At 40.1% G+C, this 22,320-nt stretch overlaps 1 protein-coding gene across 5 annotated transcripts in view; it reads left to right on the forward strand.

Moving 5' to 3' along the window:
- zfhx3b (zinc finger homeobox 3b) overlaps positions 1-22,320 on the forward strand; it is a 221,581-nt gene that overhangs the window by 124,479 nt on the left and 74,782 nt on the right. For all 5 annotated transcript variants that reach the window (XM_028014074.1, XM_028014075.1, XM_028014076.1 and 2 more), the window contains 3 exons: positions 5,014-7,527; positions 7,691-8,270; positions 11,081-11,574. In XM_028014074.1, coding sequence (XP_027869875.1) covers positions 5,050-7,527; positions 7,691-8,270; positions 11,081-11,574 — 3,552 coding nt within the window. In that variant the 5' untranslated portion in view covers positions 5,014-5,049. The remainder of the gene's footprint in view (positions 1-5,013; positions 7,528-7,690; positions 8,271-11,080; positions 11,575-22,320) is intronic.

Genomic DNA, 22,320 nt, shown 5'->3' on the forward strand with positions numbered 1-22,320 from the left:
CATAAGAAAGAGTATATCCTTTTTGCCTGCTCATATTTCATTTCTTTTCCTGTATGAGCGCTTTTCATATTTGTTCTTGAAGTACACCAGAACACTGCAACCCCCTCTCCCTGTTTGCTAATTGGTGGGAGCCTGGGAGCTTCCTGCTGTGCGTTCACAGCTTCTCTCTTTGCTTTGCCACCCCACCAGGTCTTTCACCATCGCTCTGCAGAACCCAGTAATTAACCCTCAGCTAATTAACTACTTCTAATTACACTAGTGCGCTGTTTCCATCACACCTTTGGAAACTGGACGAACTCTGATGCAGTATCAGTCTTTTCTTCAGTTTGACTCAAACCTGTCTCTATCACTGAATCCCACCACCTTATTCAGCCCTGATTTTACTGCTTTGGTCTCTTAGGTAACCTTTTCCATTTTTTTTCCATTTCTATTTGCAGTATTGAATGGATTTGCACAATGTGATAGAGTTGTGTAAAGGGTAAAAATAATGTTGCACATTCTGCTTCAGGTCCACTGATTTTATGCAACAAGTTAATTTATTTTTCAAATTCCTACAAAAATTGAGAGATGTTGAAGTACATTTAGTCTGGTTAGACTGTAACTATTTTTGTCATACTTCATATTTTGTATGACAACCAACAACTACCAACAAGCGTGACGGTGAACTACATGCCTCGATTCAGACGTACTTGAGAAATTTTCCCAGACGTGTCAGGGAAGAGTCTCCTGCACATACACTCTCTGCTGTAAACACACATGACTGTTCCTCCATGCCTCAGACTCGACACAGCGCTAGCTATTTCTGTTTCACAGACTGATAGCTCCCACTGAACATCATTGATTTTACGGGAAGCCCTGTTTACAGGCTGAGTGCCATCGACCTGAGGTGACTTTTTACCTCCTGCAGTTAGAGCATCCTTATGTCTGCATTAGTGGAAGAAAAGGCTGAACATTTACAATTCACAATTAACAACACTGTGTAGATGAGCAGTTGTCACAATTGCAATTTTGGGGAAAATGAGAACAAGTACTGCTAAGATATTTTAGAAATTTTTTGTAATATTTTTAGTAAATTTTATTTATTTTTTTTGCCTACTAAAGTTACTCTTAAAGTTACTTGGTGATAGTAAAATACTGGAAGGTATTCTCCTTTTGACTGGCATTTTTTCAGTAAAATATTTGCCTGTTTGATATTTGATCCTATTTCACTGTTGCAATTATTCATTTCATGGATGCATTTATTTCTTTTTTTTTAAAACATTAGTCTGGCGAGCTATTAAGATTTCTTTCTTAATGAGTTGATTCAGGAAATAATTTTGGCAAGACACATAAATCTTAGTGCAACACGTTTACATTTCCCTCATTGTTAGAGTGCTGTGTTGAAGCAAGGATTCACTAAGCTAACGTTAAAGTGAATGCATGCCTTTATTGGTGATTAAGTGGAACAAACCTGGGAGATAAACCCAGGCTTCTCTCTGCCCGAGGACTACAATAGTTCCCTCATCAATGAGCATGTCCCTGGTGCAACATCAAAAGCCTTCCCCTGCTTTATCAATAAGAATCCTTCCTTCCCACATCTTCCTGTAACTTGCTTAGCGTTCACGCCATTGATTTTTCAATAAGCGCCCCTTACCCTGCGGTGGCTGGCCTGGCTCTGTGATGGCTCAGAGACTAGACACAGACAAGCTACATCACTGAGGAACAATTGAGAATCAGATCTGCTGTATTGTTAGTGGTCCTTGAGGCATATAAAGTAGCTCTGTCTTTTCTGTTTCAAACAGGAGGTCTCTCATTGCTGACGTATATTCGGATAGAAGTTTTAGTCTCTGTCCTGCCTATAATTTTTGCAGCTTGTGTGAGAGCTTATTCTCTCAGGACCCCCTTGAAAACAGTGGTACTCTAGAGGCACTAACAAGGCTTCAAAGCAAGTCATCAGCCGTGCTTATAATCAAATGGTTCCTTGGCCTTAAATTCTTACCCTGCATGGTAAATCACACCAAATGAAAAGACCTGTAACTTAGATCTAACTAACTAAAACAACCAAATGACATCCAAATTGTGGTGTTGCTCATAAGATCAGAAGCTGATTTAAGAGAGATTAAAGCTTTTCCTGTTATTACTCAGAAGTTGTGTAATAATGTCTTTTTTTATGAGAAGAAGAAAGCAAAACAATCCTGGCAAGTGTCTTTGAAGGAAGGTGGCACTAGAGGGTGATTTCTACTGTCTGGCACACTCTCTTTTAGATCAGCTTAGGAATCCAGCCTTTTCTTCCTTGTGATTATCTCATATTGTCAACTAAAGCTTGTTTTGGCTGCACACAGCCTGCTTATTGTGAACTTAGTGGGCCCACATTTAGAACTACAATGCAACCTAGGCTGCAGGGGCTATGGCTTAATGACTTGTTGTGCTGCCAGCATGCAAAAAGAATTGTTTTATTTCTGGATATGACATGATACTGCATATCTGTCCATAATAATGCTTGGTTGTAGTCACCTTCAGCGGGCTCCTCCTTCATTTTGATTTGTGGTTATTAACATAGTCAGCACTCAGAGACTCCAGCCTCCTCCACTTCCCCTCTCCTTCGACTGCGTCTCTGTGTCTGTCTCCTGTACTTGTTTAGTGCCTCCCAGAGATTAAAGCTTTTCCTGCTTTAAACAGGTGTCACTGAGCCAGGCAGACATCCAAGAGACAAACAGTTTTATATCAGTTGGGCCCATCTGCGACTTTCCGACTCCAGACAATCCCATTGCTCATCTGTAACCACTGTAGGTTATTGAATTACACCATCTTGATTTTAAAGGGCAATCCTGTTTTCTGTAAGCAGTGGGCACACCAAGCTAGCTCAGAGCTTCACCTCTGATCAAGAGTCATTGTGTTACCCTGACTACTGCTAATTGCTTGTGGTATCTTAGAAATGTAATGGGAACTGAGGGCTACATACTCTCAGTACAGTAGCCCACACTGTACTCAGCTTGTTCACACTTATCAAGGCCAAAAGCAGGTCATTGTTAAGCAGCAGTCTCAACTCCTAATCATGCGTTTGTGCAAACCTCCCCGTCATAGCAACAACTGGAACGTGAAGGAATGGGTTAATAACTAATAAAAATAATGCATGAACTATTCCACGTTTTGATGTGGGAATATTTTCCCGTGAGACATTTCTTTCAGGCAGCTCTCATTTCTGTCCTTTTTCCACTTAATTTTGCACAATTTATCCTCTTGCTTTTAGCTTGAAGAATCACTCGGCTTGAAGTGGCTTTTCTTTTTTTTCTTCTTGCACTCCTCAGCCGTCTGTCCATTTGTGTGAAATGGCCGTTGAGCTCATAGCCTCTTATTAATGGAGCAGATAATAAATACAGACCAGTAGGGCTAGTATCCCCTCACTCAATATGGCAGCCATCTTTAAATCATGTCTGGTTGTATAAAGCAATCTTGTTAATAAGCCAGCAAGTCTACCATCTTCAATATCTCATCAAATTATATGCAAACTAGATCAAAGTTAGTTCATTCAGCATTAAAAATCTCACAACTTGTACATCCTTTGATAAATGCATGCACATTTCCAACGTTTATTTGTTAGTTTCTTTTTAACTTTCTTTGTTTATTTTGGTTTCCACTGCCCGTCCTTTATTATGTCTTACTTGAATTATATTTTATGTTGCTTAATATAGTTTAGTTTATGGTCTCTTACAGTTAATAATAAAGCCTTAACACAAATTAACATCTTTAAAATAGCTGCGCATTATTTTTGTAGTGGGAGAGATTATAGGTTGAAGAGGTACTTTGCACAAGGGGTACTTTTCATCAGACATTCATGAATAGGCAGACAGACATTATCAATCTCTCCTCTTGCTCAGTGGTTAATGTGTTAGGCTGTGGGGGTAGACTTTATTCTGATCACAGCTGAAATTTGCATCTCTAAGTAAATAAGTAAATAAATCAAGTGCAAGCACTGAATTTGCTAATCAACCGAGACATGGCAGTGAGCTTGGTGCCGGGAAACTTTACTCATGTAATATTCAGCACTGGTGGGTTAAAGGGCAGCCCAGAGTTATTGGCTTCAGCCCGATTGCCCCCTTTAATCAATGTTGGCTGCATCCCTTTAATAAAATTATTAGCTCAGCAGTATCTTGTGTTATCATTTTATCTCTTCTGCGCTCTAAATTGCAGCCTGTGTTGGGCCTCTCAGATGCTCGGGGCATGGCCAGCTCCCGAAAGCTCAGCTCCCATTTATTATTTCAGAGGCGGATGATGGCTGGAGCGTTTGAAACCAGGCTAAGCTCAGAGGTTATTGGATGCAAGATCTAAACACAGCTGCAGTGAAGTCCCAACCCATCTTATGTATTTTGAGCTCCAAAAAAAAATCCAGCCTTTTATTGCTGCTGTTAGTTTAGGCCTTCCTGTCCCAATAATACACATGATTTATATTTTTCCTTTTTTACTGCAACTGTAGTTGGAGTAATAACTGTAATGCTGCTAACAATTTTTTAAACAACACATTTTCACCTTTTCTACAAGTTATGTAAATGTGTGATGTGCTGATGGGTGGCTTCTCAGTGTCTAATTATCTCACAAGGAATCTATTTGATCTATTAAGTTAGTCTGACTGCAAGTTAATTAAAAACGGATGTAGGATTTGCAGAATATAAGATTAAGGGTGTTGTTTGGAAGGTGAAGATAAAAGATGGTGCTTTTGTGATATGGCAGGAAGATGAATCGTGGATGGCTTATTAGTGCTTGTCTCAGGTATTGTGTTTAAGTGCCTAATCTAGCGTAATGAGTAGGGTGTCAGCTTTCCAATTATATCTCAGAGTTTTGGCTCTTGTTTAATTTGCCATGCTTTTGATATTCTTTTCTTTTACGGGTTATATGCATAGATTTTATATTTCTCTGTTTGTTTGTTTTTTCAATTGAGACAGTAATTTAGCTTAAAATATGGACATTTGTTTCTAGCTTTGACATGGAAATGTACCATATCTACAATTTATTAACCTCTTATATGTATCTTTGCAGGCCTAGATGCGATGAACGCCTCATGTAGGCATCAGCATGGACAGCTGTGAGTCTCCCGTGGTTTCTGGGACAGAGGATGGGCTCAGCTCCTCCCAACAGCAGCAACCACCACAGCCCTGGAACGATCACTCAAGCTCACAGGTCACTTGCACCAACCAGGCCCCTTCTCTGGATGCCCTGTCCCTCTCTGGGTCGTACCCTTCTCAGCCCCTGAACTCCATTGCCCCTCATGACGGGGTGAGAGACCTACAGTCACAGCAGCCGCAGCCAAAACAGACATTACCCCAGGCTCACCGTGATAGCTCTGCCATTGGCCAGCTGCATTCCAGGAGAGAGGGTCTTGAAGAAGTGGTGCAGGAGGGAGTGAGCTGTGAAGAGGAAGAATCGGAGGACTTAGATGAAATGGAGATTGACAGCTGTTTTCCAAGTCTTCAGCCCTTTCCTGGAGTGCCAATAACTTCAGGGGGAGGAGGTATGCCCACTCTTTTGCGACATCAGCCCACACAACAGCAGGGACCACCTGAGAGTGGGAGTGAAGAAGGAGAGGAGGAAGAGGAAGAGGAGAGTAGTGATGTGGAAAACCTGACTGGAGAGATAGTCTACCAGCCAGATGGCTCAGCATACATTGTGGAGAGCCTCAGTCAATTGATCCAAAGTAGTGGAAGTATGGTACCTGGCCTGCTTCCTACAAACTCTGTCACAAGTGGGGCAAAACCGGGAGAACCTGCTGGGGTTTCATCCTCAGTCTACCCACAGATCATCAACACTTTCCACATAGCATCGTCTTTTGGGAAGTGGTTCGGTAACTCGGACCAAGGTTTTCCCAATACCTCATCAATGGCAGGCCTCAGCCCTGTCCTGCACAGTTTTCGTGTCTTTGATGTGCGGCACAAAAGCAACAAGGATTACCTGAACAGCGATGGGTCTGCCAAGAAGTCCTGCGTATCCAAAGATGTTCCCAACAATGTGGATTTTTCCAAATTTGATGGGCTAGCCCTTTATGGAAAGGGTAAGCCCATTCTAATGTGTTTTCTCTGCAAGTTGTCCTTTGGCTATGCTCGTTCCTTTGCCACTCATGCTGTCCATGATCACCGCATGACACTGTGTGAAGATGAACGGCAGCTGTTAGGGGACAAGCATGCCTCTGCCATCATCCAGGGCATTGGGAAGGACAAGGAGCCCCTTATTAGCTTCCTGGAACCAAAAAATAGGAGCAGTCCTCTGCCACCTACCTTGCTACCCATTAACTCTGGACAGAGCTTCTATGGTACATTTAGTGGTGTTCATCTGGAGCCTGGAAATAGCAGTGGGGGCAGTGAGACCCTCCTAAACAAAGACTCTGACTCTGGCCTTCAACAACAGCAGCAGCAACAAACACCACTTGGTTCAGTCCTTTCTATAGGTGGACTAAGTGTTTCCAAAGCATCCACTCTTACCTCTTCTCCTGGCTCTGCCAAAGACTCCAGTGCCCTGCCCAAACAGGGAGGGAGAATAGAGGAGCCTGTGAGGAAAGAGTTGGCATACAAGGGAGAAGATATGAGAACTGAGGGACATGAAAGCAATGTGCATCTATCCAACCAGTTGGGGGGCTCAGAAGAAGAGGATGAACTATTGTTAGGGGAAGAGGAAGATGAGGTGGAGGCAGAAAGCACTGCAGTGGCCTGTGGTGGTAACAGTAGCAGCGGTGGGAGTGAGGTGGGAGAACCAGCTGTCTCAAACCAAAGCAATTCCAAATCTCCTTTATTATTGCCTAGTAGCACTCTCCAGCCTTCTGCCTGCACCTCTGCAGTCAGTTCCACGCTCAACAGCAAAGCCCTTGCTTCCATTTCCTCCTCTGTCAAGGAAGAGGCTTCAGCTGCAGATGGTGGAGGGAGGACATCAGAGCTCCCTCTGAGCTTTAACTGCCAGGGACCAACAGTTCCCATGGCAATAGCGGCAGCTGCCATCAGAAGGAGCGAGGATGACACTGCTGGCACTTCTTCCTCACCTCTGTCCACCATTGCTGCTGCTGATGAAAGTGCCAATCGAGATAGTGCCACAGCTCCAGAACCAAATGATTGCCCAGCAGAAGGAGAGGATGAAAATGGAGCCCTTCTGCATCATCACCATATACACCACCATCATCATCACCTCCACCCGTCATCTCATGGTCACTCCCTCTCCCTCCCAGGGGGTTCTTGTGACATCACAGGGATGGGGGAGTGTTCACAGAACCATGGCCCAGGTGGGAGTGGAGGAAGCGGAGTAGAGTGTCCCAAATGTGATACCGTTCTAGGGTCATCACGTTCTTTAGGGGGTCATATGACCATGATGCATTCACGCAACTCATGCAAGACACTAAAGTGTCCCAAATGCAATTGGCATTATAAGTACCAGCAGACATTGGAGGCCCATATGAAAGAGAAACACCCAGACTCTGGAGGCTCCTGTGTGTATTGCAGCAGTGGTCAGAGTCACCCTCGTTTGGCTCGTGGTGAAAGTTATACCTGTGGATACAAGCCCTTCCGGTGTGAGGTAAGAATACAGAAAAAGTTCTAATGCTCCTTTTTAAGAGTTGCATATGCTTTTTAGTTTTGTTAATTTAGATGGATAAATTAAGATAATGTACAATTTTAGCCAAGAATTATGTCTCTATAGCATTATTACACTTAAAGAGAAAATATTATTTGTTCTTCAGGTGTGTAACTATTCCACTACGACAAAGGGCAACTTAAGTATCCACATGCAATCGGATAAGCACTTAAACAACATGCAGACACTGCAGAATGGAGGCTCTATTGGCTCTGCACAGGAGCAGGTCTTTGGACATACCCCAGGTGGAGTGGTGGCTGTACCTTCAGTGACGCAGGCCAGCAGCCATCATACTCCACACCATCATCCGACGCAGTCGTCCACTCACATGTCTGTGCCATGTGGAGCCCCCTCGCCAACAAAGCCGAAGAGCAAACCTACCTGGCGGTGTGAAGTTTGTGACTATGAAACCAACGTTGCTCGGAATCTACGCATCCACATGACCAGTGAAAAGCACATGCACAACATGATGCTTCTTCAACAAAATGTGACTCAGATGCAGCATGGGCGACTTGGCTTAGGAGCCATGCCCTCACCATCTGAGGCTGAGCTTTACCAATATTACCTGACCCAGAACATGAGCCTTCCACCAGGCCTTAAGATAGATCCAGCTGGACCGGAAGCCCAGTTCCTGATGGGGAGTTTTCATCTGGATCCCAGCATGGCTACCTTGGCGCCTGCACTCGGTGAGTCACAGCTTGCCTCTCTAGATTTTAAAAACAGTCTTAGTTTCCCAACACTCAAAGCAAAATTTTATTTCCATTGATTGTTGTACACATGTTGTGGGAAAACATCTTGGCAAACGTCTTGGCAAAATCAGGAGAAATACAGACCATATGTTCCCGCCTTTTCAGCTAGATATACAGGACTGATAATTGTAAATGTTGGTTAGTCATGTTTTAATTGTGTTTCTACCGTTCATAAAAACCTTTTTGGTTCATATGGCCATTCCTGGAAGCAATATGTGTATAATGTGATACAAAGACTCTAAAAATAATTGATTCTTCTACCTTTCATAGTCTTGGTGAGTTAATGCCTCATATACTGCCCCTGCACAGGACATTTTTTTAATCCTAGTTTTGCTTCCTCCTGGTGGATTTCAAACTATTACTTTCTGTTCCTACAGTGTATGTGTTCTACTACCATTGGGTCCCGCAGGATTTCTGACCATTACCCCTGCTTCCACACAAGCTGATACAATAGTTCCATTAATTTAGTTCCCTCCCCCCATCCTCCTTTAAAATGGATCTTTCAGTTTTTTAAGTTGGGGTTATATGAAGTATATCCAAGTTGTTAGAATCTTACCTTTTGCATACAGCTATAGTATTAGGAAACAGGGAAGGAGGCTGACAGGTCATTCAAACTCCTCTGAATAGGAGCTCAGATGAGCTAAATTTTGGAATGTTAGATAATGTTCCCCAATAAATCTATGAGCAAACTACTCTACTTTAATATTATTTGACAAGTACGTAAATCCTAAGATAATGTATTATCTAATGGTATATAAGACCAGAAACGGATTATAGTTATTATTTGTTGCTCTCTTTTTGCATTGCTGAAGATATTTAGTGTTGCGTGTAACACTGAAAGCTGTGGCGGTAATCAGTCCCAATTCTCACTTGTACTAAAATCATGATGTGAGAAGATGATTTTCAGAATCAAAGAATAAGATTAGGAGAGTGATAACTTGTGGTATAATCTATGCTAAAGAGTGAAGCAGTACTACAGCAGACATCTATTTAAAACTACTGGTTAAAAGATAATCTATAATTTGTAAAAACCTATTGTTACATAAAAGCAGATTGGTTGACATGACGTAGTGTGCATTTCTTTCTGCTTTTATAATAATAGTAAAAAGTAGTATGGAAATAGTTGCACAACTTTCAGTCAATACCTTGAACAAATGATCTACAACCAAATTCACTGATGCAGGGTACACATCTACAGTAAATCAATAAATCCATCTACGTATCAAGCATGAAGTCACGAAGGAAGGGAAGACATGAGATGCAGAACAGTACTAGCATACTACGTCAGCATGTCGGTGCATCTGTTAGTGAGTATAAGCAGCTATGACTGGGTCTGCAAATGATTTCAGAGGACTTCTCAAAGGTCTCTCTCTCTTTGCTATAAAAGCCCAGGTAACAGCCTGCCTTTTGCAGCAATAAATAAAAAGGAGCTGCTGGTATTAATTTAGTGTAAAGCCAGGCTAGGTCAGGCCCGCATACTCAGTCTGGGCAGTGAAAGATTAAAGAACAGCAAATAAAGGCAAAAGTGTCACCTCTTACCTAATTTCTTTTTGGCCCATTGTGAGTTGACATGCTCTTTTTATTGCTTGTGTTCTATTTTATGTAATTGTTTTAATGTGTTTTAAATATTTGTTTTGAACAGCAGTTTTTGGCAAACTTTCTGTTTTTTTTTTTAACATGCTTTGAAAATAAATTGGATTTGGATTTTATAATTATTTGTTTTTAAAGTTGGGGCATGATTTATATTGTTGGTGGCAGGGGGACTAAAGACATTCATTCTGTTAAGATAATAAAAAAAAACCTCGCATATTGTTTAAATTGTAACATTTAATTGTATAATTGACACAAGGTGTTTACATGAGGGCTATAAAAACACACACATAAACCTTTTGTTTTCCTAAGATTTCCTGTTTTGGGTCAGGTAAGAGTACCACAAATTTTCTATTAGCTAAATACATGACAGACATAACATTATCGAGGATGTTTTATTACTTTCTTCAAAGTCGTAAATCCACATGCACTAAAATTGCTATGCCTTTAGCAATGTTTGTGATAGCTGAGATGATGAGGTCATGGTTTGGTTTTTTCTTTATGTCTCATCTTTGGAAAATCTAAAGAAATCAGCAAAGATAGATCAGGATGAGAACTGCAGATCTCCAGTTCTGTTTCATCCCTGGGCACAATTGATATGATGCTACCTGTCAATCAATCCAGGTGCCAGAAAGTGGCATGTTCATCAATTCCAATAATGACATGCGAACATAAACTACATTAGAATGTCCAGCCATCAGATCATTCAGAAAGAGGGCAGGTTCTTTCTTACTCCTTTGTCCATGACAGATTAAAGTTTGTCAATGTAGTCAAGGCCTAAAACCTTATTGTCAAAGATGTGTCTTGTCCTAAAATTAAAGTGTAGGCCTTGATGAACATTTTTGCTTTTGCAAGCCTTAGAGTCACATCAAAACTTTGAAGCACATGGGTGGCAGCATAATTGATTTATTGGTGTGAGAGAGACTTGTGCTCTTGACGAGCTAGATGACATCATAGGGAAAGAAATTTATATAATGGAGCAAAACATTAACAAAATCCCAAATCACATAGTATAATGTCAAATAGTGAAAATAAAAAAGATTATTTGTTTTTTCTACAGTGTAGATAAACACTACTGTAATGATCACAGTGTGTTAGCAATCAGTGTAATAATCTAGCTACACTTTCCTTCATTTTCTTTTTGCTTTTTCCTGTAGGTGGGGAAATCCCAGTGGATGTGCGTCTTGGCGGTGGGCAGCTGGTGTCTGAGGAACTGATGACTCTTGGAGAAAGTCTATCACAGACCACAGATCCCTCCCTCAAGCTCTTTCAGTGTGCTGTGTGCAATCGCTTCACCACTGACAACCTGGATGTGCTAGGCATGCATATGGGTGCCGAACGCAGCCTGCCAGAGGAGGAGTGGCGTGCCGTGGTGGGAGACTCTCATCAGTGCAAGTTGTGCCACTACACAACTCAGCTTAAAGCCAACTTCCAGCTGCATTGCAAAACAGACAAGCATGTGCAGAAGTACCAGCTTGTTGCTCACATCAAAGAAGGGGGCAAAGGCAATGAATGGCGCTTGAAGTGTGTGGCAATAGGCAATCCAGTGCACCTAAAGTGCAATGCCTGTGATTACTACACAAACAGCCTGGAGAAGCTGAGGATGCACACTGTCAATTCACGCCATGAGGCCAGCCTCAAACTGTATAAGGTCAGTGGTTTTTAAGTTATTTTTAATCACACGTGCCACTCAGCCTTTTTTTTTTTCTTTCTAAGTTTGTCAGTTGATTTTTTGATTTACACATTGGTCAATTTGGTAATCTGGATGTGTCCTGCAAAACGTATTTGTTATAAGTTTAAAAATGTCTGGGAAAAGTATGATGGTCCTGTTATACATAGCAGTTTTTATTGTCTTTTTTGAGAAGTTGGAACATCATAGAGTTTTGCAGAAAGGGTGAAACGCTTATTCAATAATCTCCATGCTAACTTGATCTGCCTCAGCAAGACTTAATAAATGTTCTTGTGTTGCCGACATCACCACCAGCTGTTCTCTAGAGGCATGAATAACATCTTTGTTGTGTAGCTGTCATACAGAAGCCGGCCCCACTAGTGCCCTGAGAAGAACATGGCAGGACAAGCTGGCTTGGAAGCTTAGGACTAAATCACTTGGTAGACGAATGAAGAAGTGTTAGGAGACAGAGGTTTGGTGCTAATACTCCTCTGAGCGGGAAGGGCTGAATTGTTCTCGACAGCCGTATTGATTTTTGCTGGACTTGGAGCTTCACCTTCTCCTCTAATCATTCCATAATAGCCAGTGGATGAACACTCTCCGAACAAATGGCCATAAATCTAACAGGCCTGATTCCACTTAGGTGCCTATCCTGTATGTCTGCGGCTTTGGCTAGTCTGCGCTTAACCCAAACTGGCATAGTTGCACATATGCACAAGACACACAAGCACTGGCAACACATATGTGGTGTCAACTTAGGCAACATGCTCAAGAAAAGCACCATCTTTCTACAGCTATAGAATATATTTTTAGGAAGTTCCTTATTGTCATTAACCAGTTTGGATTAATGACAGACTGGGATTTTATTTCAATTATTGCATTCCTTTGCACCTGTGGCACCTTATCTGTTGCAAGAAATATCTAAAGATGAGAGAAAGAAAGACATGCTTTCTACCTCGAGCATGGGCTTTTAATTACACAAAAAAACTGAGCTTAAAAAATCTCATCAATTTAAAAGCCTAGTAGCATGACAAATGATCTCTCAGACTCTGTGGCATGACAAACATGTTTTCAACAAAGGGTTTTTGTACTGAAATAACAGGAAGAATAAATAAATCAACTTTTGGTTTTGCTAAAAAGGCAGGTGAAATAGAGTGCTTCGGTTGCATCTGTTACAGAGGACCAGGGAGGTTTTTGGATTGTCATATTTTGTTAAGCAAAACACATTTCATTCAAAGATTTAGATTTTTTTTGTCTATTTCTAGAAAATTTATATTCCTCTAAATATGTGTAGTTATTTGAACTTTAGGAACAAAATTATAATGCATGTGTGAACTTGGATCCAAGTTGACAGATTCGGGCATGTTATCTCTCAACATCACACTTTTACAGAGGAGAACGTTGTTCTTGTAGAACAGGGCTCTTCTTATTGTCTTGTAGCTATATCTTTGCTATGACCCTAATGATCTAAAGAAATTGTGTGTTCTTTTCTTTTACTATATTTCTTCACACAAGCTTTTTAGGAGAGGAAATACACATGTCACACAAGAGTTCAGGCTGTGAGGGATTAAATATGTACAACACATCCAGGGTTTTTTTTTTTTTTTTTCTTTTACTTAAGCCTCTTAAGATGGCTCCATATTTCTTAAAACCAATTGGTTTTCTAAGACTGTGTGCATTTGTCCAGAAATCACCTGCTCCATAAACCAGAGAAAATCTTAATTCTTGTAAGCTCTGCCTCATCCCCTACACAACTCAGAAACAAAGATGAGCACAAGTTGACAGGATTCATTACAGTAGTTTATGACTTACCAATGTGACAAATACATGGTTGTGAGGTTTTTTCAGCTGCACAGTTTTCTTACTCCTTTAGATTTATAGTTCTGGTTGAGATACTGACAGCCAAAAATCTGCCTTGCCCACCAATGCCTGCAAAGACCTCTTAGTTTATTCATGGATGAAAAAAGAGAAAATCAAAACAGGGATAAAATAAATCATCAACTCAGCATAAACATGCTGTAAGATGTGGGACATGCTCGGGACACTTCACCCAAATCAAACTGGTTTGCATTAAACTAGGCCTTTGTGTGTGCAGCTCCATATAAATTGGAGCCTGTAATTACTGGAATTAAAAAGGAAGGTTTAAACTGAGAGCTAAGTTAGATGGGATAATTTCAGAGTCTGTGGTATGTGGCCCATATTAGGGCTTTCTAAAAATATCACCCCCACCACCCCATGTATCGGAATGTTTTAGGAGGCCACAGAATGAGCCAGCAACTTATCCTGACCACTGGACCACCACACAGCATGGGCTGATTCTGTCTGCTTTCTAAACGGTATTCCTCAATTGAAATACACTCTTTGTGAGAACTGCGTTCTGTCTACTGAGCCATGTAATCTGAAGCTTTCTTTCGCCTTCTTATTTTCCCGAAGAGATTTAATGTGATGGGAATCAATCTAGAATGGTCACTCCTGAATTCAAACCCATATTATGTTGCTGTGCGGATAACCTCAGATGATCATCTTCGGTTTGCACAACTCAAATAAAATATATTTGTAGCTTAACTTTGACGTTGATCCTGACAAAAACCTGCTTTACAGCTGGACATTAACATAATATTTTACATGTGTAGGGATAATCCCTTATGATAATATGTGGCAATGACAGGCTAATCCTTTTTCACAACCTGGTTGCTCTAACAAGCGGGAGAGGATGGGGCCTAACCAGGCCTAGCTATAGGCCTCAGCTTGCATTGAAGGGTTGGAAGAAAGGGGAGAACATGGGGGGAAGTGGGGTTTGCTGGCTACCTTCCTTGTCTCGGGGGCCGGTGCAATCGGCAGTAATTGAGATTGATTGGATGTTATTTTTCCTCTTGCAAATGTAGTCCATTAGCTTGGCACATGCATAATCAGTTTAGAGCACAGTTAGCCGAATGTAATCATGTTCCTTGGTGTCTGCTAGCACAAAATCCACTCCAGATGCCAGTTGGCTACGGAAAGATGGGGAGAAAGTGCCGTCACTATCAAACGTGGAATCTTAAACTGAGAACGTCTCGACATCCCTTCCTGTATCCTGGTCCTGCTCTATTGAGCACACCTAACTGTAAAATATTTTCTCCTTCCTCTGTTTGCCATACATGCTCATTCAAAAACCAGTGTTTATCCCCTCAAAAAGCGTCACTTTACATCCTATGATCTGTCCATCAACAGAGATAACAATTTTTGCAGTTACCTGCAGTTGTTTTATCTCTTGTTATGACTGAAATGAAGCAAGTAAAATTTAAAGACATGTCAGTCTTCTGCAAAGTCAAATAATCCCTACAAATGATAATTGAGGAGTGAAGGGTTTAACATAAATGAAAGGATTAGTTGTTACATGCATTAAGTGTTTCCTTGATTATCCTTCTCAACAAACTGGAATGAGAGGCTTGATTATCTCACATTTTAATGATCATGAGTGATGAGATTGACTCCTAGCCCTTTTATAATACCAGTTATGTAAAGTTTGAAAAAAGAAAAAGAAAACAGATTCTATTGTTGTATTCAAAGTTTAATTCCCTAAAACAAGGGCTCAGTTGAAAAGAGTATGACTCTTCATGATTCAAAAATTTAATTAGGCATAGTGATATTGTTTAAGCTGCTTATTTGATGACTTGTATATGATATTGATTTCTTTTTTGTTTGGTTTCCTCCAAGACTTTCCTACTTACTATTTTTTCTCTGATCTTGCAATGATGACAGTGAACATGATCTAAGCATACTAAAAGTTGAGTGGAAGAAAAACTGTTTCAGAAAAAGGTGTGTAAGAGATGGGGATTAAGATAGGTCTGAATGGACTGTGTTGCAAAGCCCATTCAAAACATTTAGGGTGACTCATAGGCATCTGAAGTCGAGTCTTCAAGAGGTACAGGCTTATCCAACACAAGAGCTACACTGATGCATTACTTGCATTAAGTCTAAAACACATCGTCCTTGAAATAAGACCTTGTGAAATTTAACTGTATAAATAAAGGTGAAAAAAAAAAAAAAACAAGGTGCCCATGTGCTTGATTGGCCAGCAAACTGGCCTTACCTATATCTGTACAAGTATTACTACACATTTACTGGTGTAATAATATTGTTCTAAGAAAACAGAATTTTGGTTTTCCTTAGCAGCAAGACTTAATAATAAGAATCAACAGAATACATCCTTCTGATATAAGAGTTTCACTTTTTGGATTGAATCAATTAAATAAATCAGCAGTCAGTGATATTTACATTTATTTACATGTACCTGTGGAGTTGAAGTAGATGTTACTCTGTCAAACATCACAGGAAACAATTGTGGCAGATAAGTGACTGAGAGATGTCCCGAGTGATCTCCCAGGAGAGCCTTGTCTTAATCACTCAGAATTCCTGCAAGATGATGCGTAGAAAGTGGACGGATGGACAGAGAGGAGAAAGGGTGGAAAGTGGGGGTGGTGGTGGCGATGGAGGGGGTTTACAGGAGGGTTCGACAGATAGATACTTTGCTAATTATCATGGCTAGCCTATGATTGTTCAGTAATAGTGCTCAGTGGGAAAGGTTGTAGCAGTTCCAGGAAGAGCTGCGCTCTGATTTACTGGTACTACTGCTCTAATAAAGCGTGAGCTGCACATCCTGGGAGACAGCCCATTCTCTTCTTTCACATGCACAAGCGTGTGAATGCACACAAAGAGACGGACAGGCACATACTCACAACCAATCTAAAATTTAACAGGAATCACAAAATGTAGTGTTTTAATAGTTTATAGCAAAGACAGATTTGTAAACACAGCATACCCACAACAAGCCTTATTGTTTACTTCTACAGCCCGTAACACGAGGTTCCTTGTGTTGGGTATCAGTAGTTGCTTACAGGGGATTGAATGCCAGCATCCTCACTCAAACCAGGCTCAGTCTTTAACAAGAAAAGACTGGCATTCATCTTAAAATCAAGGTATTTTGAAGAGGGAAAAGTAAAGGAGGACTGGTAGGACTTTGTGTTTGGCGGGGTGCAGGAAGTTTACAACCTTTTAAGCTTCTACTCCTCTGGAAGGCCAAGGATGGGGTCAGGGATTGACCCGTAACACAGCTGTTGTTGCTGGTTGCGTTAATTGTACACACAAAAGCTCAACAGAGGTTATTCCTGAGACTAACACATAGATGGTGAACAAAAATAAACAAGACGCACACAGAAATCTGTTCTTTTCCCATGAAGCTCCTATTATTTTAGCAGTTCTTCTAAAAAGCTATAATAGTTGAAACTTATTTAAAAAATTTTTATTTGCTTTCTTTGGGGAAACGTGCCAGAGTACTCTGCTCTCTGCTAACGTGTAAGAAATCTGGTGATCCTGCTATCGGAGTGTGATCAGCAGAGAGGGGTGATTGGTGTTTAAGAAAGGAAAGGGATAGGAAGCAATGTTATATTAACTTGTGCGGCTGAGATCATCGCAGTTCAAGACAGAGATAAGCGCCACTAAATGTGGATAGTTTTATCAACATCAGAAGTGATGTATGATGTAGAAATGCAGTTTGTGAATCACACCATATTACTCTTAGTTTTACATAAAAGCGGCTTTCTCTAATTCATTTCTCCTGGAAAACTAATATTTTTCCTTAGTAAATATTTCTTTGGCCCGTATCTTCACAATTGTTTCAGCGAATGAAAGTGTCAGCGTGCAAAGGTGCAAGAAAAAAACAATTTACCATGGGAAACACGTCACACTCTGAAAGAAGACAGATGAGTAGTCTGATGTGTCTAGGATTAAAAACTTCCAATCATTGTCACCATGCTCTGATCTGAGCGGTACGGATGCATCTGATTACAGCAGTGTTTAGCTCCTCACAGCAGACTGACTGCTGTGATGGCAGTCCCACATACAGCAGAATATGTGTCTCTTCTTTCAGAGCATCAAACAGGGATTTTGTGCGTTTAGAAACTGATGTCTCCATGCTGTGTTGCTATCAGTTGCCTGCTCGTTGAAGAAAACGGCTATTTAAAATTTTTTTTCCAAAAGATTTTTTTTCTTTATTTTTTTATTAAACCAACAGGTCTGTCTTCCAACAAGAAAATGTATAGTGCTGTCTACGGTTCTTATGACAAACCACAAAATTAAGTTTTGTTTTGGAGAAACTTCTTCCTGCGCTTACTGGAAGCTCTCTGTATCTAATGTTGTACAATAGCTTTACCTGAGTAAAGCTATTGTTGTCTTCAATGCAACACCTGAGTCTTACTTGAGTTTACAGATTTGTTGGCAAACTGCAGTGAATTACTTTCAAATCAAATAAACTGTCATGTTTTTCCCCCTTGTTGTCACTCGGCACTCAGCCAAAAACTGCAAATACTAAATAATTGCAATTTCTGGAAGACACATGCTATGTGGATCAATACTTACATGAGTTCAGATATATTTTTGACATTTCAATTGGATATCTAGAGGGCTTTATAAATCAAATTTATTATTATTATTATTATTATTATTATTAATGATTTTTCTATCTTGAGATTAACATTTTGTCCATCACTATTTTACTTTGTAGTTATTCAAATTTAGCACTTTTATTGGCACCCAGACGACTTTTATTGAGATTTTCTTAGATTAAAATAGTTTGAGACATCAATCAAACTTTGGTTTCTTTCTATTTTAAGAAATAGAACAAAGTTCAAACAACAGATACTCCCTTTAGGAATCTGCATTTAATGGACAATGACAAAGGCTGATTTGACAAGTTCAACTCGCATGCATTTTTTTTTTTTTTTAAAAAAAGAGCTCATAATAAAATTGCTGAGAACAAGTTATTTTGAAGTCAAGTTAATTTCAGCCTTGTTCAATATTTGCATCATACATGTAGTAAGAAAAGTCAATTGTACAAATATATTTAAGGTAACTCAAATGTTATGAAATTTGCAGAATAAACTTTGGCAAATTGACTGAAAGAGTACATAAAAGGAAAAATGTGTAGGAGGCCTGTACTATGTACCTTAAATTAAACTTAGAAATTATGTAAAGCATGTGTAAAAAATGCATTATCTTATTGTTTAGTTATCACAGGATGGCTGAAGCTCCTGTCGTCTGCCAGAAGGTGCTGACTCAGAAGTTAACACAAGCAATTGGCAGGTAAATGCTGCCCTGATGAGGCCAGGTGGAGGTTCCTCTGAATGTATTTAGCTCCTAAGCTGCAGGGATGGAGAAAGTGAGGCAGACAAGCCTGCCGGCTGTGTGCCATCAATACATCAGTGGCTTAGCCACCAGATTAATGGCCTCAGAGTGGTCAGAGCCACAAAACTACTCAGTTCTGAGGACTGTGTTCAGTAGAGCTGTACATAAAGGGAAGTTCAGTTAAAGAGACAGATGAATAGAGGAGGAAGTCTTGGCTGGAGGAATGAGTACATGGGGACCCATTCTCCCTGGGTTTGGCATTTTGGGTAGGGTCATGGGAGGGATAAATCTTAGATATGGATAGATATGTTCCCCTGCTTCTTTCACTTTCCTGAACTTTTCTCGCTCCACTTCTATTCACAAAGTTTCTGAGGCTAATGGAGCTCAAATCTATGCATTTTTCCCACTGATGGGTTTTAGAACTTGTGTGAGAGGATGATGATGATGTGAAGGGCTATTGAATGTAACGCAAATTCCCTTTTTTCCTTTGTGTCAACATGACCAAAGTCTGACCCTTAAAAATAGTGTCAAAGTCAAGAATTTTTATTTGAAATCTTGGAGCCTCTGGCTGGCTCTTCTTTGAAAATTGAATAGCCATCTCTTCCTGAATTTCATGGCTCCGGTTGTCCATCCATGTTTTGCCTAATTGCTGTGTGCTGGAGTCCAGTGCAGGGAGTTGTAAATCTCCCGGTGTTATGCAGATAATGTTTTTTCCAGATGGAGAAGAAAAGATTTCATCCTTTTGTAATTAAGCGGTGCAGGCCAGGGTGTCATGCGGTTTTTATTAGGAGCTCTGGAAAAATTGTTTCCCACCTTGCTTTCTCATTATGCCTTTTATTCCTGAATACAAAAGATGGATAAACTAGAATATGGAAACAAAAGACTTTGCAAAGAATATAATACATTGAACAAAATATATATTATATGAAAAGAACAATACGGTATTGTGAAAGCTAGTGTGTGGTGGAGACAAAGGACAGACTTATTGTTATGGCACTAAAGCTAATGCTTGGTCTCCCTAAAGATGAAGTTAATTTTAATTAGATGAATACTTGCAAATGTTAACTTTAGCAACAATATCATCTAGACTTTAACAGATTTATTTCTGAAGTAGGGTGAAGGAACGCCGAGAGGTGAGACTGACTGAAAGACGCCATTAAAGGTTGGGGACAAGAATGTTCTTTAGCTTCTCAGGAGCACAGATACTTTATGGTTCGAACATTCCTTTATGACACTCTGATGCCCAGAATAGACTCAGTGGTGTTTGAAGGAAAAAAGAGAGATTAACTACCCTTCCTGTAAGCTCCTCCCAAGCATATCATCTCTCATCTATACTCACCTTAACCTCAGCTTGCTTCATTTTTGTGGCAAGCCTCAGTATAATGCTGTGACACTGTTTCACAGTCCTTTGTTCTGCAGGTTCTAGCCGTTTTGAACATTTGTCATTTATCAAGTCCTGCTTCTATCTCTTCCTCCGTGAGGATCTCCAGTGGACATTTAAGACTCTTTCCTAGATCACACTTCAACATTCCTTTTCTCTGCGACCCATAAACTGCTTTTTTTTTTTAGCAATGTCACCAGATTCACTTGACAGTTTTCCCTAAAAATGAATGCCTAATAAATTAAATTCGGATTTCACCTTTAGGTGGCCAGTTTCTCTCACAAACTAGGAATTTCCCTAAGTTATCCTTCCTTGAAGTGAATCATGTTAAACTAATCTGAGCCATAAGGACGGCCTGTGCAGCTGCAGATGAAATGAGAACTCTGGGAGCTGTTAAAGTTTGGACATGAAATTGTGAGATCTGGAATGCAAATGATTATTCAAATGATCAGTGTTTAATTTGCATGCAGAAAGCCACGAGGGAGAGTGAATCTTATTAAGTTTTGTAAAGCAAAATATTGTATTATTTGTTTATGTTTCAGAAGTGAAAATGTATTAATTTCCCTATTCCAGTGGGGCCAAAATATCTCTTTCTGAATATCTCTCCATCTGACACACACACACACACTCATTGACAAAGACTTCACCAAACTAGTATTCATCCATTTTAATGATCAAACCTACAAGAAAATGTTTTTGATGGGAAATCTGGAAAGTTTCACAGAAATAATAAATATTTAACTATAAGAAAATGTCAAAATGTCATCATTGCAATGTCAGTTATTAGAAAATAATTAGGCTTCAATCTTAAAAACTTAAGAATTTTAAAAAGGAAGATTAATTAGGATATTAAATTACTGAAGAATCATATCAGATATTTGTACACCTCTGTCATCTTGTCTTCTAGATCAGCACAGCTTTTCCTCTAATTTTTCCTCCATTTATAGTCTAATTTGCTGATTTTAGTTTTTGCTGTCAAACCTGACTTGTTCATCTCATATTTTTAGAATAAACTAGCAATAAGTCTTTTGGTGTTTTGGACAGATTTTTCTTTATGTCAAGCTTTCTTACTTTATTTTTTAAATTGTTAGTTTAGGACTGTGACAGAGCTGCAGATTTAAGTTGTAGATGACTTCTGTGACTGGATAATAGAAGATGGATCAAATCATTTGTTGTGAGTCCTGTTTTGATAATTTATCACAGGAAAGCAGAGTGGCTTAAGGCATCAAACTAGCCACAATCAGTGCACATAGTTTAAAGAGATTAGCCCTTCCATCTGGAAGGGAGGTTAGGGCTTTTTTTAAATGAGAGATCCAGCGTTGGAGTATTCCCAGTATTCAACTTAACTTTTAAATCATTAAACATGATGAAGCCATCTCCCCAAAGTCAGAGGTTTATATACGAAAATCAAACACCATCTGCCATTTCTGATCAGACCCAACAGCCATCAGGCCGGGGTTACCAAGGCAGAACAGGGAAAGCCATTAACTGCCAATCACTGCATCGATCGACAAGCCAGTCCAGCACTACCACCCCGTCCCAACACCCGCGCCCAACCTCTGCCCATGGACACACACGCGCACTTCATCAGCCTTTACTGTACAGTGAACACGTGCACGAACAGATGCACCCAGGCTTGCTGTCTGTGCATTCTCTGGCTTTAACATTTGGTCCGGATTGTATCTTCGTTTTTGCTTAAACTGTATTATCTCTGAATTATCTTTTGTCTAGAATGCAGGATCAACATTGTGCACAGCTCAGATAAAGTCAACCTCGCTTTCTAATGTATCAGATCAGCACAGAATGTGTGGTTGAAGGACGGTCAAAATGCTGTGCAAAAGAACTTTTATTCTGGCCATATTTTTTTTTTAGGTCTTTATTATCAAAATTCATCTCAGGAAAGTCCACTGCCCCATCGGAATAGGAATGTGTGCTTCGCTCTGGTCAATCTCTGTCCACGTTTTTGGAGTCAACCTTTAGATAAAAAAGGAACTAATAGAGCCAGTGAAGGGCAAAAAGGAAAGAAGAAGATTGATTTTTTTTTCATTCTCTTTGCCATTTTCAGTACTATTGCCAGAGCAGAGGGTCATTAGAAGAATATTTTCCTACTTCCCAGTTTAATAGAGACGCTGTATATCAGAGTGATCTGGATCAGAGGTCAGGGCAGGGGGGAGCAATTAAAGAAT

The sequence above is a fragment of the Xiphophorus couchianus genome, chromosome 4, assembly GCF_001444195.1.
Source record: "Xiphophorus couchianus chromosome 4, X_couchianus-1.0, whole genome shotgun sequence".
In the NCBI taxonomy this organism is placed as follows: Eukaryota; Metazoa; Chordata; class Actinopteri; order Cyprinodontiformes; family Poeciliidae; genus Xiphophorus; species Xiphophorus couchianus.